Source organism: Prosopis cineraria, unplaced genomic scaffold (assembly GCF_029017545.1).
Source record: "Prosopis cineraria cultivar Desert tree isolate PC_DT_omini unplaced genomic scaffold, ASM2901754v1 PC3, whole genome shotgun sequence".
NCBI classification, from domain to species: Eukaryota; Viridiplantae; Streptophyta; class Magnoliopsida; order Fabales; family Fabaceae; genus Prosopis; species Prosopis cineraria.
The window spans coordinates 12,897,258-12,908,946 of record NW_026555334.1 but is presented as its reverse complement, the minus strand read 5'-3'; the positions used below and the strand labels follow the sequence as shown (position 1 = coordinate 12,908,946).

Here is an 11,689-nt window from a genome sequence, read left to right as displayed (position 1 = left end):
TGATTTATTAGCAACTGAAGCCTATTTCAATGTCACAAACTTTTTTGTTTTATACCAGAAAGCTTTTAACAATCTTTGTTATAAAAGAATATAAAAAATAAACTGTATAAGAATGCCTCATAAATTGTTTGTTTAAGATTAAAAAATAAATATTTTTTAAATAATTTAGAGATTATATAAAATGAAATTTATCTCGTAGAGATTTTGAAAAAAAATATTTTATATTTAATTACAATAATTAAAAAATAATTAATTATTTTCAAATGTTATAATACCTTTCTTAATTTCTATTTTATAAAAATCATTTATATTCTATTATTTTAAAATTTTATAATATTTTCGCATATTTTGTTTACTTACAACATTTAACTTCTTAAATAATCATAATTTACTTCTTTTTTCCCATATTCTGATTAATTTCAAAGTTTAAACAAACATTATAAAAACTTACAATATATTTTTTAAAAAAATATAAGTGATTTTTTTATAAAATAAGCCGAAACAAACAAGTCCATTACAAACATCAACATGCTAATTGTATCAATTGATAGAGTACTAATTAAACCTAGGATGTAAGCTCGCAAACATCACAGGGAATGAGGGCTATCAAAATGTAATTAAAATGTTCAATGTTGCAACTCAAGCATTGATTGATTAGTCAAACTAATATCTATTTTGAAAATAATGCTGTAAACTGATTCATGAAATATGAAATATGTGATCATTACACCTGTGTGAAAAAAAATATTACAAGGTACATTATCAAGTCATTTAATAATTGAGCCTCATACAAATAAAAATTATGTACCTAGGCCGCAATATCAAACTCAACCCGTTAACGTGATAAAGCAGGAACTGCAAACTCTAGCCTCCCAAAAAAATTAGCAGAAGAAAGGGAAGGTGATGATGGAGATACACTACCCACATAACAATGTTGGAATAAAGAAATGGATAAATCAAAATTAAGATAATAGGATTACAGCACAATGAGGGTGAATCTATACTCTAACTGAAGAAACTTGACACAAAATCATACTCGGACCACATCCTGAAGGCAATCATAGAAGTGAGATAACTTAATCTTCTCTTTGCCAGAATAGATTGCTTCTGCTGATCCACCTTGTTCACCTTGGGCTGCCATCTCAACCAACGTGTATAGCTTCTTGATAGGCATCTGGGGGGAAAAATAAAGAATTTTGGGCATGAACATGAGAAACCAGGGCGCATGATATTAATTGGACAATCCTTAATTGGCGAAACATGTGAACAAAATATGCTAGATTCTTGAGGGAAAAAAAAAAAAGGAAAAGAAAGCAACCACAATATAAAAGGAATGAGCAAAATATGATAGAATTAAGAGACGAGTCCTAACAGCTTTATACTACCGGATAAAGGATGTAGGTACGCAGGAACAGTTTCCCTTCGTTTAAAATTATTGTTCTTTAATTTGACGACTGGCGAAAGATTAGTACGAGATAATTAAACCAATGGAGCACCCCCAATGGGATGATAAAACTTACATCATTCAAGGCCTCTGCAGCATCTTCAACATCACCCTCAGCAAAGACATTCAACTGTTTTAGAACCTGATATTAAAATAAATAAGTTATACATATTTTGTTGAAAATAGATGGAAGATCTGTGTAATTTACTTTATTTTATTAACTTGCAAATTGTACATTTATAAGCTACATTTTAGCATTGAATTTAAGATACACATTAAGTTGTTTTTTTTTTTTCCCTTTATTTGGTTACATATACAAATGAAGTTATTCTTCCATCTACAATGATAGAAAGAGCTAAAAGCACTGGAAATTCTACACAGTACACATGAATGCTCCAGCACTATTATTGTTGGGACTTGGCTAGCCAAAGGTAGTACCGCAATGTTAACAAAAAGTGTACCTTCTTTACATCATTTGTGTTCAGCGTAGGAACATGGTAAGTGACAGAGAAAGTATCACAAAATCCAATTGAGTCCAAGAAAATCAATTCACTTGTCGTACCAACAACCAGGAGCTTTTTACCCTGTCAACATGAAATGAAATATATTAAGAACAGTAACCCTTGGGCAACGTCAACAAGTTACTATTGTTATTGATTTCGAGGGAGGGAGGGAGAGACATTTGAAACTAATGTTACATGGCTATCTAAGGACTTAGTCCTGGTATTTCATTTTCATTTGGCGATTCTCATTTTTGACCATGAGGAGATGAACTATCCTCAGAAAGAAGAGCCATCATAGCTTGCAGCTTTGCATTAAGTAAGATGATGACTAGAACATATTTAAAGATCCAAAAGCACAAGTACAATGGGGCAACCCAGCCCCGAGCATCTAACACAATATTTGAGTTCAAGAAGTTAAGAATCAAAGATAGCATGAGCACAACTTAATCTTAACATTTGGGGTCAGCATTGGCGTTTGACAGAAAACAGCATGTTTTTCAGTGAGTTGACAACACCGTAACAAAGTGGGAGAGAGAACAGCATCAAATTTCCAACAACGAAATCACAATAGCAAACTAAAACCAATGGGCCTCTATCCAGTCCGGATGAACCTGAGCTCATTCCAGGTAGTATTGCTTTAGAACGTTACAGAACAGATATGCTTCAAAAATGAACTGAAAGGAAAAGCTTGAGAGAAGAGGAACTAATGAAACCTATGGTAACCAATAGGAAAAGATCACATAGAAACCTTTGGAGGAAGTCGTTTTAGCAGGACCAGTAGCGTCTGAGAAATCAAATTTGAAAACCGTGGACCAATGGCCACATACTCCAATAATCTGTATTGACATCAAACAAGCAAATAATGTTACATATTAAACAATTTATAGCCAAGGAAGACAAAATAAAAATTACAAATTTTACCTCTCAATGTCATCAAGAATAATGACGCTCAATGGTGACTTGTATGCATCCTCAAAAACCTGTTAAAAAACCAGTATATAAAGGGCCTTGGGACTTGTGCAAGCCGGCAACAAGCTTGGAGTTTACAATAATGCTAAACCATCATTTCAATGCAGCAGTTAATGCACTATAATGATTAAAAATTTAATAAAAATCTAGAAGTTACACACGGTACAACTTGCATAAAAAATCTCACTTTTGAAGCCAGTAACTATTTCTTCAGAAATTATGTAATCATTAATCCTCAATAGGATTAACAGATAAACAAGTTTTTGATTATGGCCAACCTTGATAATCTGTGCACACTTGGTGCTTTCATGGAGACCAATCATTGATTCAGCTGAAACCTACAAGATTGCAGGATATTAAACTAAACACCAGCACTAAAGTAAAAAGTCAAGACACCCTAAATTCCAGGAGTGAATGCTGGAATCTACAATAAACAACTAGAGAGCTTACAATCTTGACATATGGGAAATCGCTGTCAATGCCAACAGTAGCTGCAAGTGCAGTTTTACCACTGTAACAAACAAAGTAGTATAAGAAACATGCTATTTATGAAATCAAATGAAGATGAAAACTCACATACCTGCCACTAGGGCCTTCCAGAAGACAAGTAACAAGTGGGCTTCCTTTACTCACTTTAACTTGCTCCACAAGTAGCATAGCTCTTTGGTAAATGTGCTTATGTCTATCACCACAATCCACCATGCCACCAATTCTATAAATTAAAAAATATATATATAGAACGTTAGTTGGGTATGTATTGTTCTGGGCTATGCCACCAGGATTCCAATTTTGAAAACTAACAACTTATCAGCGTATAACTGACAATGTAACAGCCAAATTGCAAAAGCATCAGTAGCAAACTATCAAAGGGCTTCCATGAACTCAATGTGCAAGAATCTCGTGCCATCACTCTACATGGCGTTCCACATTAAAAGAAAGATTGGTTGTGGACAAGCACTTATATGACTTCAAAGTTGAAAACTGGGGTTATCTTGTTCTATATTTGACAGAGCAAGAGATAACAGGGTTGAGTTGCTATGACGATGTTCATATGAAATGAAAACAATGGTAAATTTTCTGGCTAGTATGAGGTGATAAAGATCGAATTACTAAGTTGGCATGAATTCCAAAGAGTATGTAAATGCAAGCATTTCGTCAATTTCATACAACCCAAGATGCAATATGCATTTAATCACAGGAATTACAGATTCATAATTATAATTATAGTTAGTTTTATGGTTCCTCAAGGAGTTCTTTTATGTAAATCTGGAAAAATTATACCTATAAATAATGAAAATATAGATTAGTTTACTTATGTTTAAAAAAGATGAGGCAGAGAGCTGGGAGGCCTCTGACTCTTGTATATTCTCAGGTCATTTACTGAACTCTAAGAAAGCAATTATAGAATTCCCCTAGTAGTGTTCAAAAAGTATCCAATGATTCAAGAGTCTATTCTTTTCCTTTAACAGTTTTTGACCATATATAAGACGGGTCTTGCTGCCAAGAGATTTTGATCAATTGTCAAAGAACAACAGAAACATGTTACCCACCTTTAAAGAGATTCACCAGCTCATTAGGTCATACTGCACAAAGTACTACACTAAGAGTGCTTAAGAATTCCCCCCCAAAAAAAAAACATGTCTTCAATAATAACCTTTCACAAGCATGTTTTTCAGGTTTGTTAACTGGAAAAATAACTAGAATTAGCTCAATTTATCCATATCTGAGAATCTCAAATTCTGTAATCAAAAACACCACCTGCATCTTTCAAGGTCATCAGTTGAAGCTCCAAATGCAGGGACAACTTCTTGAAGTGCATTCAAAAAATCGTCCATTGTAACCTTTATGTTCTCTTCCTCCACTGGCTTGGTGAGATCATCTAGACTAAGTTGTCTATTTAAAGCAAATGATACTGCACTCTTCACAACACCTTCAAGTTCTGCACCACTGTAGTTTTTGGTGCGAGAAGCTGCACAAGAGCAGAAGAAGAAAATCCACTCATAAACCACCATGATCTCCATAAATTTACCAATGTGAACCAGACAATAGTTCTCCCCATCTTGGTGAAATTATCAATATATATGATATATCTTAACATTAGCAGTTTTAGATTTTATTTCTTCAGCATTTAATAATTCCTAATACATTATGAAATAATGTAGTAGTCATTGTCTTGTGCCTCCGTTGATAAGGGAATTATATTTTTACATCACAGCACTGAAACTCCATTAGTCAAAAAAAAGCTTTGGTAAGCAAATCATCAATTACGGCAATAACTTCTTCAGTTTATGCAGCAAAGAATCATATTATGAATAATCAAAATGCACTTGTGCTTTACATCTATATTTGCAGAGACATTAGGAGGTTGTTTGTCAAACTCCAAAAACTAGATAACCAAGTAATGTTAACTTGATATTTAGAACTTCAAAATTTGTTTATTCAATGAAGTTCTATTTTAAGTCAAAACTTAGCTTCTGTTCGATCAATATATTTAGATAAAAAATTTCCTTATTCTATTCATCCCCCCTCTCTACATTATTTGAATTTTTAAAAAATGGCCAGTCAAGTTTTTACAAACAAAATTGATGTTAAAACCAGTTGGAAAAAAAAATAAAACAAAAATTTCAACAAAATATATTGCTGATGTAATTAAGATGTGGAAAGAATACAAATTTATAATTAACATTCAACTAAGAAGTAGATTTAGAGATAAATACTTAAGTCTCAGAAAACACATACCAAGCTCTTGAAGATTCACATCCGGAGAAAGAAAAGAATTGTCCTTCATCTTGTTAGTATGAATTTGAAGAATCTGAAGTCGACCATTTTCATCAGGAAGGCTTATCTCAACTTGGACTTCTAGTCGCCCCGGTCTACAAGACATAAGTCATTAATGATTGACTATATGGTAAGCATCACCTTCACACATAGTACCATACAAGTCCATTACAAGCCATAGCAGTAGCACTAGATTGGCAAATACTTCCAGTGCACAATTAACAATAGTATATCAGTTGATTATTTACTATTTTACACTTGGCATGAAAAGTATTTTATTCAAAATTTTGGATCAGAGGAGGAAGATAAAGAGACCTCAAAAGAGCTTCGTCAAGCATGTCCTTTCTGTTGGTCATTCCAATAAGCAAAACATTATTCAGTGACTCCACACCATCTATCTGCAAACCGAGGGGGTAAATTCACTTGCTTAATGAAGAATGATTTGTATTTATCTCAGGAAAGCATCCATGATCTTCACTGACCTTAGTGAGAAGTTGATTCACAATACTATCATGAACTCCTGTGCCATCTCGAGTTGAACCTCTTGACTGCACAATACATGCAGAGGAAGTAGCATCAGGTAATTCAATCATGTTATAACTTCATTAATGTGTGTCACTGAATTACTCGGAGAACTAAATGCAGATTGTCAAGGTCCTAGAATGAAATGTTGCTACCATATCCCAATTATCAAATTTATGCACAAGCATATGAAAAGAAAAGTTTTAGCAACAGCTTATATAAAAGATTCCATTAGTTAAACTTACCTTCTAACTATAACTATATACTGCAATAAATGACTAAATGTTGATCCATAGCTGAGAAATCTCGTACCTTGCAAATAGCGTCTATTTCATCAAAAATTATGACATGCAATTCACTTTCATCCCCTACAAATTAAAAATGGTGAATGAGATCAGTGGACTATCAGAAATTTGAACTGGGAGAAACATATAGCGTCTCTATCCCTTACCTAGTGTCTTTTGATCCCTTTCAGCATCAGCAAAGAGGTCCCTTACATTCTTCTCAGTTTCACCAACAAATTTACTCAAGACTTCGGGACCATTTACAATCTACAGTTCATACAAAAAGTAAATTTACTCAAGACTTCCGACCAGTTACAAACCTCAAGAAATCTGAGTGCTATATGAAGTGTAATCAATATGGTAAATTAAATCCATTAAATCAATATATCAGAAGACATAAAAGTTGAATGACAATTGATTCTGAAGAAAGGGAGAATTAAATCCATTTAAATAACACTTATAACAGCCATATTCGAAGGAATGGACAGATGAGAACCTCTTTATTCTTACTTGGGGGTAAGAATTCAGGAGGCTTTTGCCAAGTAACTGGGAGATATTATTAATCAATAAGGGAGTTCGCAACTTACAGGACTCAATATTGTCAAAATGAAGACAGGCTTCACAATCAACAACCAGGCAATTTAAAGTAAATAGGAGTCATATGCATGAAACATTTTGTAATAAAAGCTTTCTGGCAGTAGGGTGTAAATTTGTGTACATCAAGAATCTTATATGGCAATGAAAAGTCATGTTTTGCCAAAGTTTTATATGATAAGTAAGAAGGGAAAACAACTAAAGCACTGTTGGCATGAATGTTTAAGAAGACCACCTTTTGAGTCCTATCAGAGATAAGCTTAATAGAACTCCAACATCTAAAAATGACAGCAACAATAAATGGCATATAAATTTGTGGCAATTCTAATCAAGAAGTTTAAGCTATTTTGGTGAAAGGGACAAGCCCATCCATTTGCCAAATTAAGAAATGGCCTCACCGCTGCAAAGTCACAAGCATGTGGAACATCTAACAAAGCAGTTTAAACTATTTTGGTGAAATAAACAAGCCCAAGTATGAGTCCTTACACAGACTTAACACCCATTATAATCAATAATTAGTAGATTGAGAGATAATAAATGAAATCAGTGTCTTAACATTCTCATTTAAAAGATTATGAAAGGAGTGAGAAGTTACAAATTATTAAGTAATTACTCACTGTTTTATTTTACAATTAAAATTATATATAAAGACTCAAAGAGGCAAATATGAGCAAGAGCCACAACATTGTAGCATATAAATGGAAACAGAAATTTTTGTCTCTATCTACTGTTGACAGCATGCATAATATTTTCGCATAGGAGCACATGTTCCACTTCATTATACAAGTATATGGAGTAATTCCCAAACCTTTGGTTCCTTCCCATTCAATATTTTTCCAATTTGACGCGCCATAAGAGTTTTTCCAGTGCCAGGAGGTCCATAAAGCAGCATGCCCTTCACGTGCTTGATCCCAAGTCTGGAATTTCAAAGGCTTCCACGTAAGAAAATGGTATATCATAAAGCAGGCAGATTAAGTAGGTTAAAGTAGAACATCTATTATCCATTACTTAGAAGTCACATGAGGAGGGAAAACACGAGATGCAAAAGCTCTTCGGAATATATCTGCAAATTCTGCACTCAAACCCCCAATGCCCAGTGACTGAAGATTGAACTCCTTCTGCTTAAAAATGTTGCTTGTGGCAGCCTCACGCTGATTGACAATCTGCATAGAGAGCATGCACAAAAAATTTTATCCAAATAAAATTAACCAGGTTAACTCATTCCAGTACACAGTAGAGTGCCATTAAGATGTTATTAACTTAAGATAACATATCATTATCTTATCAAAGCATTGGATAATACCTTACTTGGATCACTAGTTTGACCAAAACAAGTATATGAAGAGATTATTCAGATCTTCAACACTTTCACAATGTATTTTTCAGCATTGCAGATAATCATGTTCTTCAAACAAGAAATAGAACACATAATAACAATCAATACTGAATTACTGGACTCAACTTTCTCATTGACATGCAGAGAAATTGACCATTATGCATTTGGCATGACTGTTCTATTGCCAAGGATAGCAAAACATTCACCTGACAGGAAACTATTAATCAAAGGAGAGAATCACCTTTATTCCACTGTCACGCGATGTTTCAAAGACAACATATGTGTCATCCATTAGCATCCCTCTTTCAAGAGAATTAGATTTATCTTGACCCTCAACAGCAGCTTGACTGACTGTGAAACTATAATTGTTTCCATGATACTCAAATAGCACTTTCTGCCCTGCAGTCATGACCTGCATAAAAGTATGTGTTCAAAGACTGTTACATCTGATATAGAACATTTAAAAAAAAAATGTACACAAAATGTGTCAATAGATGGACTCAGAACACAGAATGTATCCAAACTTTCAGAGAATTACGAAAAGAACTTGAAGAGGTGTAAAAAGAGTGAAGAAGAGAGGGAAGGTTTACAACAGAATAACATACATGAGACACCAAAACAAGATCATGGACAAGTAATCTATTGAACGACACAGTCATTAACTTGTAGTCCATCTCAGGTGATTTTAATTTTTATGTCCTTCCACATTGCCAGTGCCTAATGCGTTTACCTTGGATCCAATTACATGCATAAAATGTTCAATGCTAGTCTGACTACAATGATGCCTTGTCCCCCTCCCCCCCTTCCAAAAAGGCAACCAAAACAGGAAAAAAATTGTCTCAAGCTACATTTTCACTAGGGCCAGAGTAGCCTTGGACAGAAGGGAGACAAATCATAACTTATTTGTTGGTTAAGAGGGACTAAACAACTGAGATTAACACCACATCTTACTCAAAAACTGAAGGTCAGATTTTTAGGTCCTTTTCACCTGTAGATCATTCATCTAGTCCAATTTTATCCAATATAGGATTTCTCCCGCATTCACCTGACTCCAACAATCTCCCACAATCTTCACATGGCTAACCACTAAGCCCGCAACTCTAAGTGGGTCAAGGAAGCTACCATCCACCAGAACCACCATCTCCATGCTTTTTTTTTTTTGGGTTAATCATCAGTTCTGACATTATTGGTAGGGCTCAAAGAAACCTCAGACATCAAGAAAATTCGTTGAGATTCTTTTATCATATTTTGAGTGAACATTTTATGAATGGACTCAACCAAACTTTTTGACCAAAAACCTAAAAAGTATTATGTCTATGAGTACTTTCAACCATACACCTTCTTTAGTCCAATGCCATTCAATGTAGACTCACACTTGACCCCAATGAATTTTCAGAATTAAGACATAAAATGAAAACATAAACTCATAAAAAACTAGTCAAGTGAAATGTACCATATTCAGGGCCACAGTTTTGCTACATAAAATAACATGATCTTTTAGGAGCAATGTGTTCACTAAAGTATCATGCAAAACGTATAGTATCATTTCTGATTAGTGGTTACTGATTAACACATGCTCATGCAGAATATGAAAAGCTAGTAACCAGATGGCCTTTATCCTTGAGTCCCATATGCTGTCAGTCAGTGACTAATCAAGACAAGGAAATTTGAAAGTTCTCATGTTAGTGAGATAATCATCTAGCAACCACAGATCAGAAAGGCGACCAGAAACTTTATAACGAGCATTTTATTTGTAAAAAAAAAAAAATAAATAAATAAATGAAAGCTGATAAAACACCAAAGTTAGCCAACTAGTGGGCATAAGTGATTGACTGAAAAACCCCACCTGGTTTACAAATCTCTTTTTAAGCTGCTTACCCAGCTGAACTGCATCAATCTACAAAGCAGAGCATAATTTTATTCATAAGGCACTCAGGTTGGGAACTTTATAATAAACTAACGAACACCAGTGCCTTCCATAATTTTTCAAATATACTTACCTGTTCACTTTTACTTCCCTTTTTGATGAAGTCCAACTCAAGGGTTAACATCGCTAGGTTGAAATTGTCAGGTGGAACGAATCTAAAACAACATATATAGATAAGAAGAAACAACATGCCTAAACATAAAACAAGATACAGGGTGAAAATAACCAACCAACCTGCTTACAGGTATCGACTCAGCAGCAGAAACTTTGGCACACCTACGCTGAATCGAATTTAGTGCAATATGGCCACTGTTAATACTTCCATGAGGAGTGTGTCTCAGTTAAGGCAACAAAAGTCAGATAGCATAGAATTCTGAGAATCCATTCACAGACCAATCAAGCAAAGTGCCCATCTATGGTCCCGAATTGGTATTTACATTACAAAAATGAGACAACACATAATTAATCAAGAATTGTCAAACAAGAACAAATTTCCTGCAAATTCGAAAAGGATATGCGAGAGAGAAGACGAAGGAGTCCCCGACCAGAGCGAGGAAGATGTTTTTGAAACCCGGGACAGCGAACTTCTGAAGATCAGAGGGTGAGCAGAAAACAAGATTGGTAAGAGCGAGGTCCTGCGACGGCGTATTCGTGACGATCATGGATGTGGGAGCGGACCCGAACCAACTCGCCATTTTCCCGATCGCCGGTGAGATCTATGGACTGCTGCTAATGTAGGAAGAACGAATGGGCAAAAGGTGATGCGAACTGAAAATGGCGAGGATCTGCGCGGCAGAGGTATAAAACGGAAACTTGCCACGATCTCCTGGCAAGCAAGTGCTTTTTTTCTGAAAAAATACGATCAAATTGTTGGTGAAAAGAAAAATCAAAAAATACGACCAAATTGCATTTATTTCTAGCTTTATTTATTGAGAGAATTATATTAAAATTCACATAAGACAATTAATTATTATAAAATTTATTAATAATTAAATTAAACTGTATTGATAATTAAAATATAATTTAATTTAATTTAATTATTAATAGGTCTTATAATAATTAATTTTCTTAAAATTTAATTGTAATTTTTTTTATTTATTTGTAACTTTCTGCTAATATTTAGTATTTAATTCCAATTAGTATTAACAGTCCGCGTTACTTTCAGATGTCACATTTTCACTAAATTCAATTAACATTAACAGTCTGCGTTACTTTACGGTCCTATCATAAAGTAATAAAATAATTATGTTTGGTATGTCAAATATAGTTAAAAATAAGGTTGTTAAACTTATAAATTTAAGTAAATTTATAATAGCTTTGGCCAAAAAAAAA

The 11,689-nt window shown here is 34.0% G+C and overlaps 1 protein-coding gene across 1 annotated transcript; it reads right to left on the bottom strand.

Moving 5' to 3' along the window:
- Positions 1 to 702: 702 nt before the first annotated feature.
- LOC129306494 (vesicle-fusing ATPase) lies at positions 703 to 11,183 on the bottom strand. The gene is made up of 21 exons (XM_054947122.1): positions 10,875 to 11,183; positions 10,592 to 10,688; positions 10,431 to 10,512; positions 10,277 to 10,327; positions 8,672 to 8,842; positions 8,103 to 8,257; positions 7,903 to 8,011; positions 6,668 to 6,767; positions 6,529 to 6,584; positions 6,177 to 6,242; positions 6,010 to 6,092; positions 5,656 to 5,789; positions 4,675 to 4,885; positions 3,497 to 3,628; positions 3,367 to 3,427; positions 3,195 to 3,254; positions 2,869 to 2,927; positions 2,696 to 2,783; positions 1,906 to 2,028; positions 1,521 to 1,586; positions 703 to 1,174 (listed from the first exon to the last, which is right to left on the bottom strand). The coding sequence occupies exons 1-21, from the start codon at positions 11,050 to 11,052 to the stop codon at positions 1,031 to 1,033; spliced, it is 2,226 nt and encodes a 741-aa protein (XP_054803097.1). The 5' UTR covers positions 11,053 to 11,183; the 3' UTR covers positions 703 to 1,030.
- Between the last annotated feature and the right edge of the window lie 506 nt (positions 11,184 to 11,689).

Excerpts from the sequence above, each read along its gene's own strand:
- LOC129306494 (XM_054947122.1), bottom strand. The coding sequence starts at position 11,052 with ATGGCGAGTTGGTTCGGGTCCGCTCCCACATCCATGATCGTCACGAAT. Across the intron at positions 8,258-8,671 it reads CGCGTGACAGTGGAATAAAG|ATTGTCAATCAGCGTGAGGC; the intron begins GTGATTCTCTCC and ends CTCTCTATGCAG. Across the intron at positions 1,175-1,520 it reads CTGCAGAGGCCTTGAATGAT|ATGCCTATCAAGAAGCTATA; the intron begins GTAAGTTTTATC and ends TTTTCCCCCCAG.